The sequence below is a fragment of the Convolutriloba macropyga genome, chromosome 12 (genome assembly GCF_964194025.1).
Source record: "Convolutriloba macropyga chromosome 12, txConMacr16.3, whole genome shotgun sequence".
Lineage (NCBI taxonomy): Eukaryota > Metazoa > Xenacoelomorpha > Acoela > Convolutidae > Convolutriloba > Convolutriloba macropyga.
The window spans coordinates 7,773,890-7,798,455 of NC_134479.1; the positions used below are offsets into that span (position 1 = coordinate 7,773,890).

At 36.6% G+C, this 24,566-nt stretch overlaps 1 protein-coding gene across 1 annotated transcript in view; it reads right to left on the bottom strand.

Moving 5' to 3' along the window:
* LOC142351062 (uncharacterized) overlaps positions 1–24,566 on the bottom strand; it is a 161,382-nt gene that overhangs the window by 20,824 nt on the left and 115,992 nt on the right. The window contains exons 17-21 of the mRNA XM_075403140.1: positions 11,481–11,708; positions 7,335–7,517; positions 6,884–7,006; positions 1,046–1,260; positions 66–197 (exon numbers count right to left, since the gene is read on the bottom strand). Of these exons, the coding sequence (XP_075259255.1) occupies positions 66–197; positions 1,046–1,260; positions 6,884–7,006; positions 7,335–7,517; positions 11,481–11,708 (881 nt within the window). The remainder of the gene's footprint in view (positions 1–65; positions 198–1,045; positions 1,261–6,883; positions 7,007–7,334; positions 7,518–11,480; positions 11,709–24,566) is intronic.

The window sequence follows — 24,566 nt, forward strand, 5'->3', positions numbered from 1 at the left end:
CCCATTAAACATAAAATAGCTTTCAAATGAAAAGGGATAAAAGGGCTCCAATTAAAGGTACTCACTCCCATAGGTGTCCCACAGCGTGTTCCAGGGCATTGTGTACTGCATCTTTCATTGGTGCCTGGCTAGTCTTGATCAGTCTGTGCAGTTCTGACGTCAGAGGACTACTTCTATTCTTAGTCACGTGTTGTATTCTGAAACAGACCGTTTTTGACCACGAATTATTTCAAGTCCACCGTTAGAGCCCAAAACAAAAAGGTCAAAAGGAAAAATCTGAATAAGATTCCTCGTTTTTATTAAAAAATACTTAATACACGGAGTAGGCACTAGCGCATGCATTTCATATCAAACTTAATTCACTCGAAGAGGTTTTATAGTCTGTCCCATAAATTTCGAACAATCGAACGTTCGAAGAACGCCAAAGTCATGCATTGAGCATGCAAACATCGTTTTATAATCATTGTTTTGTTTCAACTTCATGGATCACGCTATATAATTTCAACTACGGCAATGAAAGCTGACACCACTCATGATTTTGAAATCATTTTTTAAATGGTCCTCTCTTCTCATTGAGACCGACAGTATATGTTACAAAAGAACTCGCCACCTTAGGTTAGTACACATTGCGAAGGCAAAGTGGGTGTTAATGCCCAGTATTAACATCTTCATTGCATCAATGTAAGTCGCCATATTTGCCGATTGATTTGTGTAATGCGCCATGTTTGTAATGATTGCTAACAAAAGGATGAAATTAGGTCATATAGTAAGTCCCATAAAGTTGCAACGAAAACGAACGTTCGAAAAACTCCCGACATGCAAATGAACAACGAAGTACTGATCTTTGCATGTTTTAAAATTGACCTTTGACCTTTGAAACGTTCGATAGCGTTGCAACTTTATGGGACTGACTATAAACAGAACATGGGAAACCAACAAATAAACATGAAAACAAAAAGTATTAATACGACCAAGGATAGGACAGCGTTTGGTGGCAGGGAGCGGGGGGGGGGGTAGTTCTGGGTAATTAATTCAAAAAACCAACCTGTAAAGTACGTTTTTCAGGTACAGATGCATATTGATGTGATAAGCATAGCAGTTGTTGACAGTGACACAGAATGACTGCTCTCTCACAAATGCACAGTTGAGTAACTTCACAACTGTCACAGTCACAGCTGTCAATTCACGACACAACGTCGACTCACTTTTGTCAATAGAGTTGAGCAGCTCCGAGGACCCGATTCCACCGCTTGACCACGTCTGCAAATCCAGCAGTTACAATCATCACAAAATCGATCCGTCGTATTGACGTATTGAATGCAGGATACGTTAGAGTGTAAAATAAAAACAAGCTTTCATTTTTGTTGTGATACAAGTAGAGAATTGCAGAAAAGAAAAGAATTGCAGAAAGTAGAGAATTGCAGAAAATTGAAGTTACTTGTGCGTACCATTTTGTGTTGAACATAATTGACATTTTCACCTCTCTCATTGATTATTGAAACTTTGCCCATTTTCGCTTTTCAATCCCAAATACGGCTCGATTGAACTGTTTGTCAGGTAAGCTGCATTAAATTAAAGGTCACTGACCCCCGCAACCATTTTTTTACAGTACCCGCCAAGTACGTAATAAATAATTGCCTATATAATGGTTTAGAGTGTCCCATAAAGTTGAAATAATCGAAGGTCTCAAAAGGTCAAACAAAGTTCAGAATCAAAACATGTCGAAAAAGCAGATGAAATGAAGCTACAGAAAAAAGCGTTGACATTCAATTGACCACATGATTGCTCAATTGCACGTTTCCGCCTTTTTAAACGTTCGATTATTTCAACTGTATGGGACACACTATATATAGTCAGTCCCATAAAGCTGCAACGCAAACGAACGTTCGAAAAGCTCGGGGCATGCAAATGGGCAGTGTTCTGCTTGATATCTGCATGTTTCAAATTTGAACTTTGACATTTGAAACGATCGATAGAGTAGCAACTTTATTGGACTAACGAGATACACCCAGCAATCCAACATTCAAAAGACAATTGGAGCAAGTTAACTAGGGTTAGCGCAGTTAAACAGTCATCGGTCGAAAACACACGCCATGCAAATGAGCATCATTTTAAGCATTTGCATTGCCCATGCTTTCTTCATTTAGTTCATCTTAATCAGGTTTTGCAGGTTTTAAGTTTGAATTTTGACCTTCGAACTCTTTTCAGTGCTTTTGAAAAGTTCACTAGTAATACAAATTCAGGATCCGGATTCTACATTAACATTCGGTTCAGGGGAAGTTCATAGATAGAAACTTCATAGTTAGAAGCTATTCCCCCCGCTTAGTAACACTTTTAACGGTACATCGATTCCGCAATATTTCAGTAAACGGGGGCAGCCTTTTCAAATATGAAGAGCTGCAAAGAAAAACATAGCCGGAATTCTTGAAACGAATGAAAGTCAGTCTTTGTCGGTCGTATTTTTAAAGATTTTTAATAAAAAACCACCCGATTATCAAAAGTTTTTCCAAACCTACATTTTTTGCTCAGTCCGAAAAGGTATGAAGAAAAAAGCACTCTCACTGAGCCCTTCGAATTTGTAATCAAAACTTTTAAAAATTCGTTCGATACCTGAACTTCCGGTTTTGTTGCCACAAAACCCACAAAAGCAAAAAAAACTTTACAACAAATGCAATTCTGTGCAATTTTCAGACAGGAAACAGTGCTACCTTTTCTTAAAAAATGCGCATAACACTGTTACGTCACCGGAATATACAAAAAGCTGATTTTATAATTCTGGAAAAACAAAGAGAAAGAATCATAACCGAATTACCTCGGGCGAATTGCTCTCAAACGACCGGTTGGCTTTGTAAGTAAATCGCCCGAGGTTAGCGGTTATGTTTTTTTCTTTTGTTTTTCCCAAACGAAAAAATCTTTTAGTATAATCCGGTGACGTAACTTTGTGTTATGATGCTGATAGCTTTGCACTTCTAATAAAATTCAATTCTAGTTGACTTTAATGGCAGAACTGTTGCAAAATACTATACAACGTAGTTCGAATAAATACGTCAGCGATACTTGATGAGATTGGTACGGACGAGAATGGCCAACAAACCATAATTCCTCATAAAGGTTGTAACATCTGTTTAATCACATTAATTGTGAACACACAATGTTCAGTGACCACATTAAAATTAGAGCTGATTTACAAAGTTGCCAGTACCTCCCAGCAAAGAGAATAAATGTAAAATTGCCTGATCTACTTGCACGTTTAGTTGATTCAGTACCCAACATCAACGAACTACCGAAATATGAAACAAGAACTGATACAAACCTTGATTTACTGAAGAAAGTTAAAACTGAATTCATTTATTCAAACAGAAAATTATCAACCGAATCACTAGACGAAATAGCAAAGCCAACTATCACCGAAATGAAATCATTCAAGCCAGCACTAATTGACAAACTCGAATCTTACGTACCAATCAAGATTTCTCTCTCTCTCTCTCTCTGACAATCATTGTCTTTATTGGAAACTTAGCCTTAAATATCCTCTTCATGTATTTATACACTAAAGTAGCCTTTGTACGACGAATGGTGCCAAACCTCATGGAGCTTAATGGAACAAATGTACCGCTCAACCCAGTAGTTTCCGTACCAAAACATCTGAAAGCAGATGTAGTCGAAAATCTCACAAAAATCTCAAAAATCTCAGCGACGAAATTCAATGCCAGCTACCTCTGCCATGTCACTCAATACAATTGAACGATTCGGTAGAGAAGACGAACTGAACAACAGAGCTTCACCCCGAGAGGAAAGTATGCTTTGAGTTCTTGAAAGTCTTAAATAGTTCGACAGGTATTAATCTTTTAACCGATTAAGTATCCCTTTAATCATTAAGTTCTATTCATCAGTGTTTTAAATAATCAAACTAAGACTTCAATCCACGAAAGGTTCTTTTACTTATGTTCTCACTTACCATTCTGCAATAGCGCATCTTAACCTCTTAAATGTTCCTTAACAGCCTTAATTCTTGTTTTAGTTTGTTCATTTTACCCTTTATCTCAATTTGTCTTAACTTAAACTTTATTTCTTTCAAACTCTTCAAATAACTTTAATTTTAATGCTTTCGATCAAAACTCTTTTCTAAGAGAACATAAATTGGGTGGTACCAAAAAAAACATGTGTATATCCTTATATTCGTGCAGATTATATGTTTTATAGAAAAAATTGTAAAGCCCAGTTCCTTCTCAAAATTTTCATGGAAAATTTTCATAAATTCCGGTAGTGTCACGCCCCTATTTCGTGCCTCATAGTTACGTGATGTTTTTCCTATGAACATCCATAATAAATGCTATAATTTAGTTCATATTCAGATGGATCTCAAGGCCATTTACAGCCAGAATTTCCATATAGGCCTGTAACCCCTTATTTGTTTATGTTTACTAAAAACAACCGCAGATTGACAGTTTACTGATAAACATTAAGTGCCTAAAAGCCTCAATATTTAACTTTTTGAGTTCGCTGACGATGAATTCGCATATTTGGTAAATAACTTCATGAAACTATGTACTTGGTGAAGTAATTATACAGATAAAGTAGGTGCTAATACGGAAATTGTATATGTACTTAACAAACATCAAGAAACCTACAGAAGCCGGAAATTGCCCAACTTGTAGATCAAATATTTGCGAAGGATCAATACAGTTCAAGGCACAGCCCTGCGGAATGACGATCACCACAACACCGGAGAACCAGCCTGACAATCAGTTGACAACAATCTTTTAGAACTTAACCAAAATTTCTGAAACTTATCTCTGAATATTGTCATTTAATTTCGCTAAAATAATTGCAGATTGAACTGGAAATATGTTTATATTTTACTAAGTAAAAGAGGCTTCCTTAGAGCTAATTGCAACAGGCTAAAGCTTTGAAAATAAAAGGCAACATAAAGGATATATCACGCATTCGAACCGCTCAATAAAACTCAATAAAAGGCTATTACTAGCTAATTTTATTCAAATTATATCCATTAAAAACCGCATTGTGAAACACCAAAATAAGTCCTGGTAAAATGATAATTATGCACAATATTTGCTTCAAAATTTAACCTCAAAATACCACGAGAGAGATGTTAAAAGTCAGTGCGTAACACCAAAACATGTGGGAGGTTAGAATTCGCGTGGTAAGGGTTAAATTTGGCTGTTTTGGGCCATGTAGTTTAATTTTTGGAGCGTTGTTAGTTGCTCTCAAACAAAGTTTGTAGCAAACAAAGAGTGCCGTGGTCTTTTTACGACTCAAAGATTATTGTTATTCCACAGTTTTTTTTAGCTGTGGAAAGTTTAATCACGACTTGAATTTCGACTTGTTTTTTTTCAAACGTTTACCAAGCGGTTGGCTTTGGTAGTACCCAGCTGCGGCATACAGATGCTAGCATTGGGGGAGGGGGTTCAAGCGACGGAGGCGGGCGTCTAGCAATTGGGGTTTGGGAGGACTGGTTGGGGTGAGTGGTATTCTCAAAAGTCTGGCAAGCTTTAAGGCTTTAAGAGTCTTTTATGCACTCCGGGCGTTACCTGCTTGTCCCGTTTTAAAGGATTAAAAGTCAAGTCAAAACGGTCAGACGAGAAATCGGTCAGGTGAAAAATCGCACAAAACAATAGTTTTTGTTCTCGGAAAATATGATAGTTTTTGATCAGTGATAAAAAATCAAATTACATAGTTTTGTGGATATCGGAAAGCTTCTTATTTCAATTTTTTAAGAGTGAATTATTAAGAGTGAACACTTAGAGTTTTTTAAAGTTGTTTTCAATTGGCAAGCTGAGATTTACTTAAAAGCAGTGATCTGGTGTGTAACATTGAAGAATTACAGCACTAAGAGGTTAAATTTCTATACGGTGAACCACTATTTTTTGGATTAAGAGTTTTAAAAAATTCCTTTTAGATCAGAGCAATTTATCCTCGGCTGTTCTATTTCAACAAGGATTGACCTATAATTTAAGGAAATTGACCTGTCAACGATTTATCCATTGAGATTTTGAAAATGTGCAAAAAATGACTGTTTTTTCGAACTTAACAACCGCCATTTCAGGTCAATTACTCTAGTTTATGCGTCGACAAAAAGTGCCCTACTGGCTTTAGGACTCCAGATTTAGCAATAAACGAACTGATCCTCAGAAGCCGGCAGTTTTCTGAGTTTTTCAAGACGTTACGATGATCTCAGTTTTTGTTACCCCCAAAAAAACTGTTTCAAAACTATACTCTTCCTTTAAGAAATGGTCCTCCGACTAGATTTTGAGATATCTAAAGAACCGACTAGTACGCGATTTGTTGCCAATTGCAAAAAGGACAAAAAACGCTCTTTTGTTTCTTATTTTGTTTTTTCCATAGGGTCTATGGCATGGTAACAAAAAACTTGTTCATTCTGTCACTGAAAACGAGCAACATCGGGACAAATTTCGACTACAAAAAACACATGTTACAATAAGGGTTTCGCTCCATTTTGTTTCGCGGCCCTTTAGAATTTGATGACAATAAATTAGAGAGATGAGAGCCGTTACTCAGCATATCTTCTGGTCAACACTGGCGATGTGTGTCTTAAGCCGAAAATAAAGTGTCTCATGCCCGCATGACTTTAACCTCAACGGCTCAATTTAAGTAAGCTTAAGTAATTTTGAAAATGAGGGATCTGCATTGTGATGAAAACACACTTCTCACCAAAATTAAGAAAAACCCGCGCGGATGAACAACAAACAATGTCACGTACGAGCTTCCCATCACTTAATAGTAAATCAAGCTTAAAACTTGCTCTATCAAAGACTTAATTTCGCCAAACGTGAAATGTTTTCTGTTTCAAATAGTTAAATAGTGATCATGTGAAATAGTGAAACACGTGAACATGTCGTACCTTAGTTGCACTAGAAAGAATACTGGCAGATGCTTTGATGCACCAGGTGATATTGTTCAACCACTGAGTGACGAAGTTATTCACCTCAATCGACAGTGCTTCCGCATTCTCTCGTGTCACTAACTGAAACGAAGCACATGCGTTTGGGGAATGCAAATAATATGCATCCAAACGGAAAAATCCGGATTATGATTTGATCTCATTTCTAAAATTTGGTGAAAAAATTTTTGTGTTAAAATAATTTGAGTTGAGTTAACCCAACCTAACTCAACCCCACCCCCCCCCCTCCCAGCTTGGTAAAAAACATCTCCCCCAAATGCACCACGAGCTAATTTTAACATAGCAAATTCTATATAACAATACATACTGTGTAACTTACTTGGGTTAGGGGTGGGGAACAAACTGTCTTTTGTAATCGAAGTTAAGTCGTTAACAAACTATCTTTACATACCTGTATAGGAACTTGCTGGGGTCTCTTGGTTTGTTCCTGTTGCATTGTCACTTCATCGCTCAGTTCCAAGTAGATCTTGTAGGCTATCTTGGCTGGCAAATGACAGTTCTGAATCAAAGAGCAGCAACTCAGAGTCAGGCTGAGTAGCAGTTTGCTGCTTACAATGTCATAGTCGGCAGTGTTCTAAAACATTGGATACTGTTTTTCTACCAAGCGGGGGGCGGGGGTAACCAAGAGCGGTCAGAAATTGATATATAAATTGAAATTGCCATACAACAACTAATTTTTGAGCATGTTTTGTGCTGTGAAAATAGTATACTCTACGGACATTGAGAAACAAATGAGGCACATAGGATAATACCCAAGATAGCATGTGAAAAACATTTGTATATATCTTACTGAGAGAGTAATTCGCTAACTAGTCGATTAACATAGGGAAATGAATTGCGGTTCTAAGGATGCAAATGATGCCTTTCTAGATCAAAAAAAGTTAACATAAATTAAAATTAAAGGGTTAAAACATACTTCTAAACAAAGCTGCAGATTACCGGAAAATAACCGCCGTAGAGCCCAATGAACTATATTGGCATTAAAGCATTTACAGAAAATTGAAGGGAAAGATTGAGAATAACCCAATTTTTTAAGTGTCAGAAAGTGTTCTAATTTGATCTTCAATTTCATCAGATTCGATTTAAAAAATGACGAATTCAGCCTCAAAGTTGAAGAACAATGAAATTAAAAGCAATAGCAATCAGCAGTATACTCTCGAAAAAAATTAGATTCTAATAACTTGATAATAACGAGCTGAATCATCTTCTGAGAGACCTTTTCTGTGACAACACTGAATTAGTAATGCATTCGTAGCTCATAAACCAGAGAAGTTAAATAAAGTTGCTCTTTGAGGCACCTTGAAAAGATAAAACGAAAGAAAAACAAAGCAGGATAAGTTCTCAAATTCGATCTAAAGAATTGAATGCACAACATGAAAATCAATTACTTGCCTAACAAAAAAATTTCAAATTCTGTGAAAAAAATGAGAATTTAGGAGCACTCACTAAATTAGAGAATATGAAAACTTTCCAAAATTCGCCAACTCTCCTTGAAGCTAATCCCTTCAAAAGAAGGGTTTTAGTTGTGTGAGTGAAAAAGCGTAAGAAAAACGCAAAATAAAAAAAACCCCCGCGAATTAAGAAAAAATGACAAAATTCATCATTAAATGTTTATATTCTTTGGTAATAAGTCCTCAAACCAAATTTTTGGCACCCAAATCTACACAACAATTTACTTTCACTCTCGCATCAACATGGCTGATAATTTAAGAGGAAAAAAAATGCAAATTTATCAAACATACCCGGCAGATTGCCGGTTTAATTCCCATAACCACGATAGGGATTGAAAAAATAGAAAATAATGAGAAAAAAAATGATTTTTGTACCAAAACTTATTTTAAGCGCAAACTGTCATGATGTCATTTCGTAGTTGAATATAATCTGCTTCTTAGTATATCAATAAGCATTTCTGAATACCATTAAGAATTAGAGATGATAACTAAGACTTATAAGCACAAAGTTCAAGTAACAAGCATCTAAAATTGGGCTTTATAGGTTTACCCAGCTTCTATTTCTGATTTCGTTTTTTTAATACTCTGTTCATTTTAAAATACTTTGCAGGGCAACTTTTGTTAAAAAGAACTTTGATACGAATGTGCGAAGAGAGAAATTAGTGCCCAAAGATGTCAAAAAGATTTCATGCAAATGCCGAAAAAGCGGCAAAATGAGGTAAAGAGAAACAAATTTTAAATTGATGAAGTAAAAAACAATTGCAGGACAAGTCCTGACGTACAATTAAAAGAACTTTCATTAACTAAAAACTAGACCTGGAATGAACTATGAATGGATTGAGAAAACCATTTAAAAAAATCCGATCCAAAAATTGAAACAGTAAAAACCAAAGCGAAATTGCCGCAAGTAAACAAAAATCCACTAGCGAGAACGCAAATTTTTGTTCAAACACCATTACCTCACTCTACTTTAAAATTAGAGCAAAAATATTCACGCCGAAAAAAAACTCGCTTTTTCGCTCCACTTCCTGTTTCGGCGTGACCGAAATCACCACTCCAACTTGACTTCAAAAATCAAGAAAATGTGCGAACAGATCTTTAAAAAAGACAGCGCCCGAATACAATTCAAATTCTTTGAATTGTAAAAAAATAGGAGCGCTATAAGAGCCGGCTGAGAAGATGTGGGCGGCTATTAAAAGTTTACAAATCACAATTCAAAATTTTCTGTGTTGCTAAACTATACGCATTAGCCAATCTGTAAGCTTCAGAAAGTTTTATTGGCACATAAAAGTGACAATGCTTGAAAAAGGTCAAAATTTTTTGAACACGAAAAGTAGCAAAAATTACTTAAATTTTTGGTGGAAGTCAGAATAGAGGATAGATATATATAAAAACAACTCAAAGATACCTTTCTTATAGCACGTAAGCCACATTTCATGGCATATTGTTTTCTTCTTAAAACAAAATAAAAATACTTTCAAGAGCTCCCAAGGTACTGTTGGGAAAGTTTTCATGTTTAAGATAACCAATTTGTTAAAATGTACCTGAAAAATTTCTCGTTCCTTTCTAATATAAGCCTTTTTGGTACTTCATTCCACTTTTGCAATCATTGTCGATTATTCGCTCTCAATCCATGTTTTCTTTTCAAATTGCACTTAATTTTGAAATCTGTTGTCTGAAGGTTTTCTTGAATACTCAATCAAAAATTCAAAAAAAATCCCGAAATTTGTTTTCTTAAATCGTGAAACTTAATTTAATACATTTTGGTTATAGTACATTTTCGATTGATCCGGAAACCAGTAGAACTCTAGATGAAAAAAACTTTCTTCAACGTCAATAATGGAAGAAACATCCCATTCACAGTAGAAAATAAACATCTATATGATTTCTACGGAGCTTCAACTTCCATTTTTAGAGGTTTTTATAGAGCACTATTGCTACTCAAAGCGAAAAAAGAACTACCCATTATTGCACTGAGAGAGCAACTTATAACATAAACCAACGAACGCCAAGAAATTGATCTCCAACGACATACGGGAGATCGATTTAATTCAGTGGGGGGCATAGGATCTTGAATAAGTTCATTAATTGCCTAAAATGAAGTTAATAGGGCTTAATCATTAGATTTGCAGCAGTAACCTGCCTCAAATTATGTTAGCAACCTACCTCGAATCATGCTAGGAGTTAAAAAGTCCCTTGAAAAGTCAAATCACTCACGTGAGCAGGAGAAGGTTTTACAGAAAAGGCCGAGCAGAAAATTTTAGAAACGGCGCACACGAATGCAATAATTGCTTCAAATTTCGGTCGTGCTTATTTTTTTAAGCACGTCATTTCTAATAATGTTCGAGAGAAAAGCCGAAAAAAATTACAAAGCGAATATATCAATTGCGTTAAACTTCTGTGGAGAGCAATTAAATCACTCGAAATGTAATAAAAAAAGGTCACTCAAAAGTTTTCAAAAAAAGACGCATGAGACTACAATAATTGCCTCAAATTTCGTTCCAGAGTTCACAATCTTTTCTTGCCTACAGTAAAGACAGCACGTTATTTGGATATATTATTTATCATTTCAAAACTTGGTCGAGTCAGTAATTATAAAAATATTCACTTTTAGTAACACCGAAATTAATAAAACACGCAAATGCCAAAAGTATACAGTGCCAGAATTTAAAATTCCAGGGGTTCTTTAACACATATTCAGAAGAGTTCAGAAATTTTGAAGAAGTCAGTTCCAAATTCTGCGTTTCTCGGTGCATGTGAGAGTTTCTCAGTGACTTCAACCACAGACAGGATATCTTTACTGATGGTGGAGTAGGTGGGGGCAAAATGCACAAAGGAGCATTATTTACATTTTAGAGTTTACAATAAACATCGAAAAAGTGGATTTTTTTCCGTTTGTGCCCCCCTAGTTCAGTGGGTTCATATTATTTGCACCACCCTCCAGACGCACGTGCCATATCTCTACATAATGATTTACCATGTAATGATACGTGCTCTGTAACTGGGGGAAGCATAACATACTGGGGGCACAAACGGAAAAGATCCGAAAAAATTTTAAGACTCAAATATCAGGAAGGATGACGAACCTGAACACTTTTCCACAACCATTGGCAACACTCTTTCAACTCCCACGAACATTCCTTCTTCCCACCATTCTTTGTGAACATCAATTCAGTCACCAAAACCAACATTTTCATCAGACTGTGTGATACCCCATGGCCATTTCTGATCACACTTTTGTTGTTTTTTTCAATCAACTTCTGAACTGCTTCGACTATTTGACAGTACACGGAAGCCAATCGCGAGGTTGATGCCTGATATTAAAAAAAATCAGCTCGATCAATTGAAAGCTCATTTATTTAACCGGGTCTTTCCCATTATTTCTCACCGGCTTAGTTGTCAGCTTCATCATTTCAGAGAATAAACAGACAAATTAATTTGGGTATTAAGCTTTGACATATGCGCGATAAATTTGACGGCGTGATAAATTTCTATTAAAAGGTCCAAACGCTATTTTCTAATCTTTTCTTTCAGACTTCGAGTTTTTTTAAAATTTAATTAGCCGCTTTAATTAATAACTTCCGGATTTCTAACCTATAAACCTAGGATTGCAGTGTAATTAACATGGCTGTGACAATAACGGCTAATCAGAGTTCGATTCCAAAGAGGGAGCTTTAGAAACGGCTATCATATCCGAGACATGATGATCCCTCGACGGTCAAATGTTGGATTTTTTGGCCACCCGATAACTTGATTCGTATGGCGATGTGCATAATAACTATTTTTTTCATGAGAAATTGATTCAGCATGGTTTCAACACTTGTAACCAAATAGTTGAGGATCTTGAGAGGGAGTTTAGGGTAATATTAGAAAACCCCAGACCACCCTTTATGATTGCCCTAAGCGAAGAATCCTAAATAGTCAATAACCTTTGAAAATTGAAAGCGGGCATTGATCTTTGACCCCGAAGGATGACTATCCTCACCCGGGGAGCACCTATTGAGGCAAACCTCAATCAGTCAACGTAAACTTGAAACTGAGATTACGCTATATAGTTTTAGGATTAATCCTGAAAAAAGAGTACGGATTACTTTTGACTAAAGATTTTCCTGACAATTTATATTGAGTTCCCCTCTGACAATTTTGGGTAACATTTCTTTTCAATTTTTATGCCCTCCTGAAAGTCAGATTACCTCATCAGTTTTGGGTAATCTTTTTTCGACATTGATGTCATCCTGAAATTCCGATTACCTCATGTCAATTTTGACGTAATTTTTTTATTTTGATGTTTTACTGAAAAACATAGCCGGTATATTGCTGGAAAATAGCCGCGATAGACGCTTGTGGCCTTCCATGGAATTGAAACAACTAAAGAACTAAGATAGACAGATTGACCGCCAGTCCTTTAATAGACCACTAGGCTTTTTGGGTTAAATTCGGACTGTCATTTTTATGAGACACATACTCTCTATAAGGAAAAAGTCCTAATAGAGCTTTTTCAAATTTAATATTCTAAATCAAAAACTCAAGACACAATACTCAAGAATTAGGGCATTTACGTTTGACACTACTTGGATGCACACTATTGATCTTCAACTATTACATGTTCATAAAATTTAAAGTTCATTATGTGATTCCAGAAGTAATTTTCTTGAGTGAGGTAAGTCACGTAATTGGCCTAAAAGCAGAACAAATGACGTCACGTACACAAATTTTAACTGCAAAGCACTTGAAGTAAATTCCAAGTAGTCAGTTCGCAATAATCATTGATGGAGACGACGAGTTAAAAAAAACACGATGTCACCAATAATTGCCGCCTCGCGGCTATTAACAAACGATCCATTTAAAACATAACCGACTAACGTCGGGCGAATTGCTCTCAAACGACCGGCGAGCGGTTGGCTTCATCAGTAGCTAGGCACGGTTTAGTGAGGCTACCTTTAGCTTAATTGAAGGGGCGTAAGTGAGCGCAGCGGGGGGGGGGGTGCACCGGGGCGCTGATGGGGTGGCAACAGGGGGGGGGGGGGGGGGGGGGGTCAATCTCTAAGAACCGCCCTTCGCACTAAGTCTCCAAAACAGATTCTGTGAATCGCATACTTGAAGACTAGTGAGCTGAAAGGCTCTAAGAGCACTTAATGCCCGCTGGGTGCTACCTGTTTATCCCGTTGTTGAGGACGAAAAGTCAAATGCGTCAGACGAAAAATTGGTCAAGCGAAAAATCTAACGAAAAAGACCCACAGGACTAAAATAATTGCTACAAATTTCCTTTGAGAGCAATTAATTAGGATCCAATTCTCAGTTCGGATGGATTACCGAGATATCGTTTCCTCAGGATTTCCTCAAATGCCCCCCCCCCCAAAAAAATATGGGTTTTTTGCTATATTTCGGGGGGGGGGGGGGGGGCGTACCACTAGTCACCAGCTTATCCCCGCACCAGACCCATATTCGGCTGCCTAAACTCCGGTTCCCCTGAAGCGCCTCGCTAAAATTTTCATATCTCGAGAAATTACTGTTATCTCTCCGAGGGATAATAAAGGCCATATGCACGCAAATCATCCACTCTCCACAGGAGGAGGTAGTAACTAGAAATAATGCCATCAACCTTTATGGTTTGCATGCAAGGCGGTACTACCAGGCCCTACAAGCGTATGCAATACGATTAAAAACTCTTAGTTGGATCTATTTCAGTAGTACAGCAACATGGCCTTCAGTTAAATTTGTTGACTCGTTCCGCTCAGCCTTTGCATCGAAGAAATAGCTTGCACTTAAATGTGACGAAATGTGGAAACGGTATTTTCACCCTGAGAAAATTAGTGTTCATTGCATCCTCTGGGATTGAAAAATAAAGCAGTAGTATATCGTGAGCAAGACAGGGGGGGGGGGGGGGTAAAAAGACGTACCTATGTATAAAGATTACGTATAGCCCATTTTCCCTCAAAACCCAAAGACGTACCTCGTACCTCACAGCATGATACCCACGCTGTTCACATGAGGGGGATTAGACAGATAATCCTTTAATATTAAATTAGTAAGGTAATTTACCCCTTCCCATAAAAGACGTACCTCACAGCATGACACCCAAGCTGTTCACACGAAAGGGATTAGCAATATAGTGCCTTAACAACAAACCAGTAAAGGCATTGACCCCCTACCACATTACACCTTAATAATGTAAATTTCCACAGACGTACCCCACAGCATGACACCAAGCTGTTCACACAAAGGGGGATTAGCTAGGTAATGTTTTAATATTAAAATAGATAGGATGACTCATTTACACTTATGTACAGCTTACGTGATTTCCAAAAACGTACCTCACAGCATGATACCCAAGCTCTTCACACTAAAGGGATTAGCAAGATAGTGTCTTAAAAACAAACTAATAAGGTCATTTACCCACCCATTCCCATATTAAAAAAAAAAAAATTTATTTTTGATTTTTACAGATTTTTTTTTACAATTTTTTAAATCAATTTTTTGTTTAAAATAGTGTTTCACTGTGTCGTTTTAAACTGAAGTTCCAATTTTCAGATTTCAGAAAAGCTGTATTATTGTTTTGAAAATGTCTTTCTTATTTTTTTTAGCCAATCACATAATCTGTCAGATCTGATTTTGGAATGTTGATGCTGAAAACATTTACGATTCATTTTGTCTTTTTTCTTGGTTGAACATAAGTAGCCTAAAAAAAATGCAAAATACTCCAATTCTTCCTTTACTTCCTTCAACATCTTTTCTTTCTACTTTTCATTCAGATTTAGATTACGTTCCTATCACGGAAGCATCAATATTTAAAACGGTAGTAACCGATAACAATTTGGAATTATCTTTTGAGGTGGATTGCACTAGAGTAACAGTTAAAACACAGACTACTAGCTTGACACTTCCGAAGGATTTGTGGAGAACATTAGAGGCAGCTAGACATCATAACCTCCACCTAGCCGAAGAAAAAGTCAACAATTCATTGCTTTCTCTCCAAATTTATTTTCAAACCATTGAAAGAATTCGAAAAGAACAAGGGTTTCACCCGTTGAAAGACAGCAAAGGTATTATGTTCCCGTACTCTCGTGACATAAATCACTACGGTGTTTGGTGGGTAGAAGACATGTTCTCCAAGCATGCGGACTCATTTTCTAAAAAACCAGAACCCTTCAATCTGCCCAATTTCAAAGACCTTATTCTTCCTCCGATCCAGGAAACTGACAATGAAGAGACTCAATCATCTCATCAAAATATTCCTTTCTCGAACTATAGGTGTTCTCCAATAGAATAGAGAGATAACTTGCTTTTGTTCGATGCTAAAATTTCCCTCACGTGACTAAATATAGAAAACTCATCTTTGACATCACGTGATGTTACTAAAAATAGAAGTGACATAACTATTACGTGGTGATGCATACTCTATTTTCATTGGTTACGATTTATTTTATAAGATCTCATTGGATACGAAGTTTATTTTTCGCTACTGTTTTCGTTCTTACTTAAATTTCATTGGTTCAAGATATCAAGCCCTTTCTTGAAGACAATTTATTCATTTGTTTCTTTCCACTCTCAATATTCAGTTACCTTTGTATACCCAAATTTTCTACTTTAAAAACTTTACATACTCCACATTCTCACTTCACAGATGGATCAAAGCTCTGTCTCTCCTAACTCCAAAAAACCATTCTCCTTTCCCATCCGCAAACGACATTACAAAGGAAAACCAGTTGTTCCCTCACCACAATTGGAATACCACAATGAGAGCATGTTTTCTCTATTTAAAGACAACAACGATAAAAAAGACAACACCGACCAAAAACCAAATGAGGAGCACGATGGAAGAAACAACTGTTGGTGCTTTCAAGAATACGGTAACCGGAAGTTTCAAATCAGCATCCCAGAGGAAACCGTCAACACAAACTCTAACTGGACTCACTTGAAAGTATTTCGCAAAAATGTGGAAAGTGAATATATTCTGCATCAATTTCTGATGCTATCGGCCAGAGAATTGAAGCTTGTTATTGAAAAGATACCTGAGATGATAAAAGAAGCACTACTGTTCGAACCTACTGTAGGTACTGCGAAGCTGGTGATTGACGAAACTGTGTTCCAACCAACTGATGTTGAGGAAAAAGCAAAATTTGATGTGTTCTGGGAAGTGAGTGAGACTGCTCGACGGAAGGTGTGTGTGACTAGAATATTTTTCCAAGATGACCCGAATCGATGTTACTTCACAATCAAGCTGTTCACACGAGGGACTGAAAAAGACAGTTTTAGAAGGAAATGCTTTCTTTCGGTCAGAATTGGTGAGATGGAGAAACTACACAGAATGAGTGATGAAATTATTTCAGTGCTGAACAAAGTCAAAAATCAAAAAAGATCGCAAAGTGCATAACAGTAATTGTAAATTTTTATATTCTATGTTGTGATGTTTGTATTTAATCACTTTTTAAATTTTAATGTTCCAGTACAGTTGCTTGATATGAACATTGAGGAAATTGTAGCGTTAGAGAAAGAAATCAGTAAACTTTTTGTTGGAAATACAAAACGCAAAAATTATTTTTTGGCTGTCTGTCGAAGCTTGGACAAAAGTGTAGATCTGGATAAAATCAACAGAGAAGCTCCGTTTGGGGGACTAATAGGAGTTGGTGACTCAAAGTTAGAAAAACTTCTCAATTGGTCAAAAGTTTTTCGATTACATGCTACATTTCATGATGCCGCAGGATACCTGAAAACAAATCTAAATATCGGCCCTGGATATTGTTACATGGTTCCATTTTTTAATTCTATATTGAATTTTTGTTTCTTGGGACATATGACAGGTCTTGCATATTGTTGTTTTTTGAAAATGTCACCACGATTCCAATTTATCAAAGTGTGAATCATTATTTCCTAAAGACGAACAAAAATCAGTTGCTCTCTAATGACAGATCATCTCAATCACGCATCTGACTTTATTTTTGATAATAACAATCAAGAAAGACCTCCTTGGAAAATCTGTGGACGCACTTGCTCTCGAACAGCTTTTTTGTCAATATTTCAGTGCTTAGTTGTATTAGTACTGCTTCTGTTTTCAATTACTAATCTTATTTTTGCTAGAACTTGTGACGAACGAACAGTTTGGATTGCTATTCTTACAAGTGCCGTTGGTTATATACTTCCTAATCCCAGAACATAAAATGAACAAAATCATTTCAACAAACGAACGAATTTTGATGTATCTTGTTGGTCCTTCCGGATCTGGAAAAACTGTTTTTATCAGTGATATGCTACGAATGAAAACTTTTCAACCATCATTTGATCGAATTTTATACTTTTATAAGCACTTTCAGTCAATTTACGACACAATGATTCAATCAATTGCAGATATAGAATTCATTCAGGGAGTTGACTTTGATTTAATCGATAACTTACCCGCTGACGGCACTAAATATTTACTTATATTCGATGATTCATTAGACATTCTTTCCAAGTCGGAAAAATTCAACGGAATTGCGACAGCCGGTAGACATCGAAACCTAAATTGTGTATATATCAAGCATAATCTCTTCCACAAAAACAAAACTGGACGTGATGCCGAGCTGCAGACTACTCACATTGTTTTGTTCAAATCACAGAGAGATGTGCAGCAGATTGATATCTTGGGGAGACAGCTAGGACTCGGAAGACAACTGAAACAGTGGTATGATGATGCAACAGAAGAACCATATGGTCATCTTATGATTGATTTGAGACCATCTACACCTGATTTGTTGAGATACTGTTCAAATGTAACATCACTTCCCTCAGAATTCTTTGTACCGAACAGTCGTGCTCGTATTACTGATATTAATGATAAACGCACAGAACTATTATACTCTGAAGCTCTTTCGGAATCTCAGCAAGAAATTTCAACCAGCTTTCCTTCTAAATTGTCCTAAAGAGTTCATCAGATTTCTCTGTGAGTGTATTGTAAACTTGATTGAAGGAAACCTCACAGGAGTTAGAAAAAATCAGTTTGTTCGCTTCCAAAGACAAATTAGAAAGCTCACGTCAAAATCAACAACCCTCAATTCCAGAAGACTTATATTGGGCTCGAAAGCTGGAATAACAATATTAAATTACATATATCAACCTTGTATGAACAAATTTTCAAATTTCTTCAATGAGTGAGGTCAAAAAGTTTGTTCTTGTTCCAAAAGAATTGTGGGAGACCAGAAAAAGGAAATTACCGGAACCCTCCTGCGAGATCTATAAAAAGGAAGAAACTGTTTTTCCAGTTATCAAAAAAGCGAAAGAAGAAATTAGTTCCGAAAAAACCGAGCGTCCACCTAAAGAACTTAAGACAGATCTGGAATTTCACTATAAGAACAGTCCCGAGACATTGAAAACTTTGAAAGAAATTTACGAAAACAAACGATTGAAAGTTTCTCTTTCCAATACAATTATTGTTGACAACGTTGACACAGGAGTTGATATAAAAACACTTTTTCATTCAATCAAACTGAAAAACGCTCCAGTTGATCCAAACTATTTCCTAATTCTTAAAGTTCTAAATCTGAGATCATATCTGGTTAAAAACAACATTTTGAGGACACAGTATGGTTCAGACTGGTTCAATTACAGTTTCAGATAGAATCAAATTGCAGAAGTTGTATAAAGGGAAGGGACCAACAGCTTTCGGTTCTATCAACAACCTAACAAAATCAAGTGGAATAAGTCGCGAGAAAGTTACAGAATTTTTACAATCAAAAGACTCTTATACGAAGTACAAAGGGATCAGAAGAAAATTTCCCCGGCTAAATGCGCATGCTCGCTATATAGATGAGATTTGGTGTTTGGATCTTACACAAATGGATAAACTATCACAATGGAACCGAGGTATCAACTTTTTACTCGTTACTGTCGATGTTTTTTCTCGATTCTTGCGAGTAGAAGCATTACGAAGCAAAGGAGCAGAAGGTGTGAAAGCAGCTTTTATCAAAATGTGTTCGAAAAAGAACGAACTCAATTTCCCGAAAAAATTATGGCTAGATCAAGGAAAAGAGTTTTTCGGAGATATGGCCAATTTCTGCGAGGATGTGGGAGTCAAATATTATCACACTTATAGTGAAACAAAAGTAGCTTTTGGCGAAAGAGCTATACGAACCCTGAAAAACTTATTTTACCACTACCTGGAGGAAAAGGACACATTATCTTACATCAAAGACCTGCAAATGTTTGTTGACATCATCAACTCTAGAATAAATCGAAGTATTGGTTTGGCACCCAAAAATGTAGTAAATGCTGACTTTTTGACTGTCATGTACAAGCGAATGAATCTACGAAAAAACAAGAAGCCTAATTTTAAAGTAGGTGATAAAGTTCGGTTGGTATTAGCAGGGCACAATTTTCAAAAAGGATATAAGCCTCACTATACACATGAAATTTTCCTAATTCGAAAAATAAACACTTTGGCTCCTTTCCCGACTTACTTTGTTGTTGATCAGAAAGGAGAAAACATTGATGGAATCTTTTACGAGCAAGAATTGTCAAAAGTTAAATAATCATTTTTCAATTAGTCGCGCTAGAAAATGGACGGTTACAATCTGCCTTATTTTAAAGGAGTTCCTCGTCAGAGAGGGCGTGGCTTTGGGGCCTTGGCTAGAACAGTCGCTAGAACAACTCTCCCAATTCTCAAGAAATACGTTTTACCTGCAGCAAAAAAAATTGGACGAGATGTAATCGAGTCAGCCATTCCCGAAATTGGAGGTGTTTTATCAGGACAGACTTCAATTAAAAGAGCAGTAAAGAAGACTGCGAAATCAACAATACGAAAACAAGTTGGTGGTTGTATGAAAAAGAGGAAAAACACGAGACAAAGTATCGTTCGGCAAAAAATTCGGAAAGACTTTCTGAAGAACCTTGACTAATCATTTTCCCAAACAAACGTCACAGAGTACAGTCAAACATCATGAATTCGTTTTATCTTCAATTAGTATCCAACGCTTCCTCTCAAGTTTATCCTCAAAATACAATGGCTTCATTCACTAATTTTCTACCCGACAAAATTGAACTGGATGGATCTTGGGAAGTAGCTTTAGTCGAAGTATCATATCCCGGTATATGTTATAACGTTGAAGGAGGATTGATGACCTTTCACTATGATGAGAAATTTAAGCATGTCTTTGCCATTCCACCAGCAGTTTTTAACTCTATGGATGAATTTGTAAAGAGTCTTACAGATATTCCCAAAAAAGCACGACATCCCAAAAACTTAGATCCTCAATTTTCCATCAACATCGACAAAAAAAGTCGAAGACTAACTTTTTGCAATAGAGAATCCCAAAATGTATCATTCAGCAAAAGTTTGGCTGCTAACTTGGGTGTTGAAGCTGACAAACCTGTTATGCCTTATTCGAAAAGATCATACAACACCAAGTCCTGGGCAACGGCTGATCTCCCTTTTGATATTACTGGAACACATACAGTTTTACTCTACTTGGATATAGTTGAACCCAATTCAGTCGGTGATGTGAAATGTCCTCTTCTACGCTCCTTTCCATTCAAACACCGAGAGTTCCATAATGATGAGATTTTTAAGAGATCGCAAGTTCTGAGTTATCGCAGTTTCGAACACTTGAGATTCCATAAAGTAATCAAATCGAACTTCCACAGTATCCATGTAGAATTAAGAAACGCTGCTGGACACCTTGTTCCCTTCTTCCCTATTGGTCAAGTTCAACTTACTTTATTATTCCAGAAAAAATCTTGATCATTTCCTCAATTATCATTATAAAAAACGGTCGGCTAAAATGAATTCCTTATCTCACTCTATGCTCGACTTTTTTGGGAAAGTTCCAATTTTAGACCCAATTCTTTGGTCCAATGAACAACAAATATTTCCAACAAATTCCTTAAACGAGTCAACAATCGAATTTCAATTGGAAACTGATCGTAATATTTTCACTGACTTGCGATCTACTCGATTATTCATCAGAGGAAGGGTTATTAAAGGCGATCGAACAAGTTTGGATAATGCCGAAGAAACATTTTTGGTAAACAATGCTCTTCATTCACTTTTCTCTAATTGCGAAGTCTATCTAAACAATGAACAAGTTCACAGTGCCAATTCTCTTTATGCTCATCAAGCTTTTGTTTCTGCTGAGTTTTCAGGTACAAAAGGAACAAAGGAAAGCTTGTCTCAATGTCAAGGATATCGATACGAGATTGAGCCAAACGATTTTGCTAAAAGACCATTTACAGATGTTGTTTTTCAAAAAGATAAAGATGAGTTTACTTTTTACGGTCCGTTGGCAATAGGTCTATTTGCTTGTGAAACTTTACTACTCCCAAATGTCAACCTCAGACTGAAATTGATCCGGTCTTCTCCAGCGTTCTATATGATCGATACTGGTGGGCTGAACTCTGAGGCCTTAGTTTTGGAAGCTTGCCTTTTTACTAGACAGGTAGCAATCTCAGATAACTGGATGAGAAGTTTCAAAAGCAGACTGCTTCGAGAACCTGCCATATTTTACTATAATGAAGAACTTCCAAAGACGTTTATTATTCCCGCAGGACAGAACCAGTTTATACAAGAAAATATGTTTTCAAACAAACCAATTCGAATGATTGATATTGCTATGAATCTGAATAATGAGTTCAGTGAAACATACAACACGAATCCGTTCCATTTTCGTAAATTTGGTCTTCGGCAAGTTAAAATTGTGCGTGGGAATCAAACTATAGTCAACTTGAAAACAGAAAATCACGTGAGAGCTTATGCTGAAACAATGAAAGCACTCAAGTTTGATGATGACGGTCCTAACATTCAATACAAGGATTTTGAAAACCATTTTCATTTATTTTTCGATCTTACTTCAACACAGGAGGCCAATGTCGAAATGCATTTTCCTGATGTAGTTGGTGCAGGAATTCGTTTAGAGCTCTACTTTGCTAACAATTTGACCAATACTGTAGAATTATTCGTTAGTGGTGAACGTATAAGTTCAATTGCAATTGATAAGGAGGGATCAGTCACCAAAAATGGATAATCAACAACTCTTACATGTTGTCAACAGGTTCCCACACCTAAAGTTCAAATACCTCGGTTCCTTCCCTGCAGATCTTCGACCAAGATATTTACCTACAAACACGTTTTGTATAATCAACATAGATCCATCTACTCAACCGGGCTCCCACTGGATTTTGCTTGCGAATAAGAATGGAAAGTTGTTCTACGGAGATTCTATGGGAGAAATGTTGCAAAATTATGGTATCAAGACAAAATTAAACTTTGGTTCATTAGTACAGGAGAAACTCCAAGATTCAGAATTGTGTGGTTTATATGCTATTTATTTTGCACATGTGCTATTTTCTAAAGTTTCGTCTAAATATTTAAATGATTTTCATATATTGAAGTTCTTTGCTGATGTTTTGTAAGTTTTGAAAACCAAAATCTTTAAATGTTTAAACAATAATTCGTAAAATGATGCAAATGGTTTTCAAAACTTAAAAAGTTTGTAAATTTTGTATTTAATTGATTGTATGTGTATTTGTTTCTAATTCATTTGTTTAAAAAAAAACGGCTTTTGTTAAAAAGAGATATTGGTAGGAAAACTGTGAATTAAAAACAGAGGCGATATAAATATAAGACTAAAGAAAACGAGTTATAAATCCAAAGGAGTAGTGTGAATACCATCTTAACAGACTTTACGCTTGGGATAAAAATATGATAGTCCCACTTTCTTTAGTTCATAGGTACAAAATTTCTTGTCAACAACTCTGAAGCCACGATTTGTTGAATAAACTCGCTCCTCATTGAACAGAACTTTTCTATACTTGTTTAGGGGCTCCTCAATGTTGCTCTTGTTGAGTCCTTTACTTGATAGTTAAACTGTGTCTGTTTCCTCATCGTAACAGCAATACGTCTTTGAACAAAGAACAATCATTTCAGAGCATCTAAATTCTTCCTTAAAAAGTCCAGGAGTTCTCTTGTCAAAGGCAGCATGTTTTCTGCAACATTCTCGTGGGAAGAAATTGCTGCTAGAGTTTGCTGCAAAGTTATCATTGCAGTCGCTCTGTCTCATCCAGTACCACACTGATCGCATTTCTGGTCGAATGATGTCTTCAATTTTTTCTTCACTAAGGGCCATGTAGAGACTGTCGGTATCCATTTCAATAAGTTCGTACTTGTTCTTATCACAGAAAGGGGTGAAGAAGTTGTATTTAAGTTGTAACATGGTGAGTTTGGCGTACTGGAGGATGAAGAAGCCTACAATTATTGGCTCTTTATGATCGATACGCGACTTGCTCATTTCTACCTCATATATCTGCTCTGGTAGCTCATTCATAGTCTTGAAAAACCTATTGTTAATAAATTTGTCCACCTGTGATCCTTTCACGTACTTGGTATTTGTATGTCGACTACGGTCCATGATCTGATATCCATACGAACTGTTTCCAATCAGCTTCATTGTCTCCGCAACGACTGTTGACTCCTTATTCTGGTCTCCTTCGCGGCGGGCATCGACAACATTCTGAACAAATGTCTCAAAGCAGCGTCGGGGAGTGTATTGAAGAAACCAAAAGACGTCTTTTAGGATCACACCTTTTTCTAGATAAAATAACAAAAGTGGTGTAATAACTGGTCCTCGTTCAAGCTTGAAACTGGAAATGAGCATTTTTCTGGGTCTGGATAGTAATTTGTTGCGTTCTGCAAACTCTTTCATATGGTCCCCAATATCATCTCGTCCCACTTCACAACTCTTGAAAATTGGAGGAAAGTCTTCAAAGTAAGGATACATTTCCTCTGGGACTTCAAGACTACAATCGACGACACCAAACAGTTCTCCACGTTTAATTTTCTCAATGAGCGAGTGCTTGTTCATCGCTGGTTGGAAGGGATAATTTGACTTGAGAAAGTCTTTAACCCCATTTGTGTTTTCGCTCCTCCACTTCTTCCATTGACACTCCCAGATCTCTTCAACATTCAACCCCAATCCCTTCAGGTACTCTCTTCTATCACTGTCACGTTCTCTTCGCTTCAATCCGCTTTCTATGTCCTCGAAGAGAAGCGGTTTTTCCTCTTGACACGGACAAAAATGAAAGAAGCAACCCATCGCTTCAAAAACCGTGTTGCAATGGTTACAGAACCCATCAACTAAATAAGGACCGAGCTTCTTTTGTTTCTTGTGTGTGAACTGGGTTTGTATTTTACAATTGGGGTGAACCTG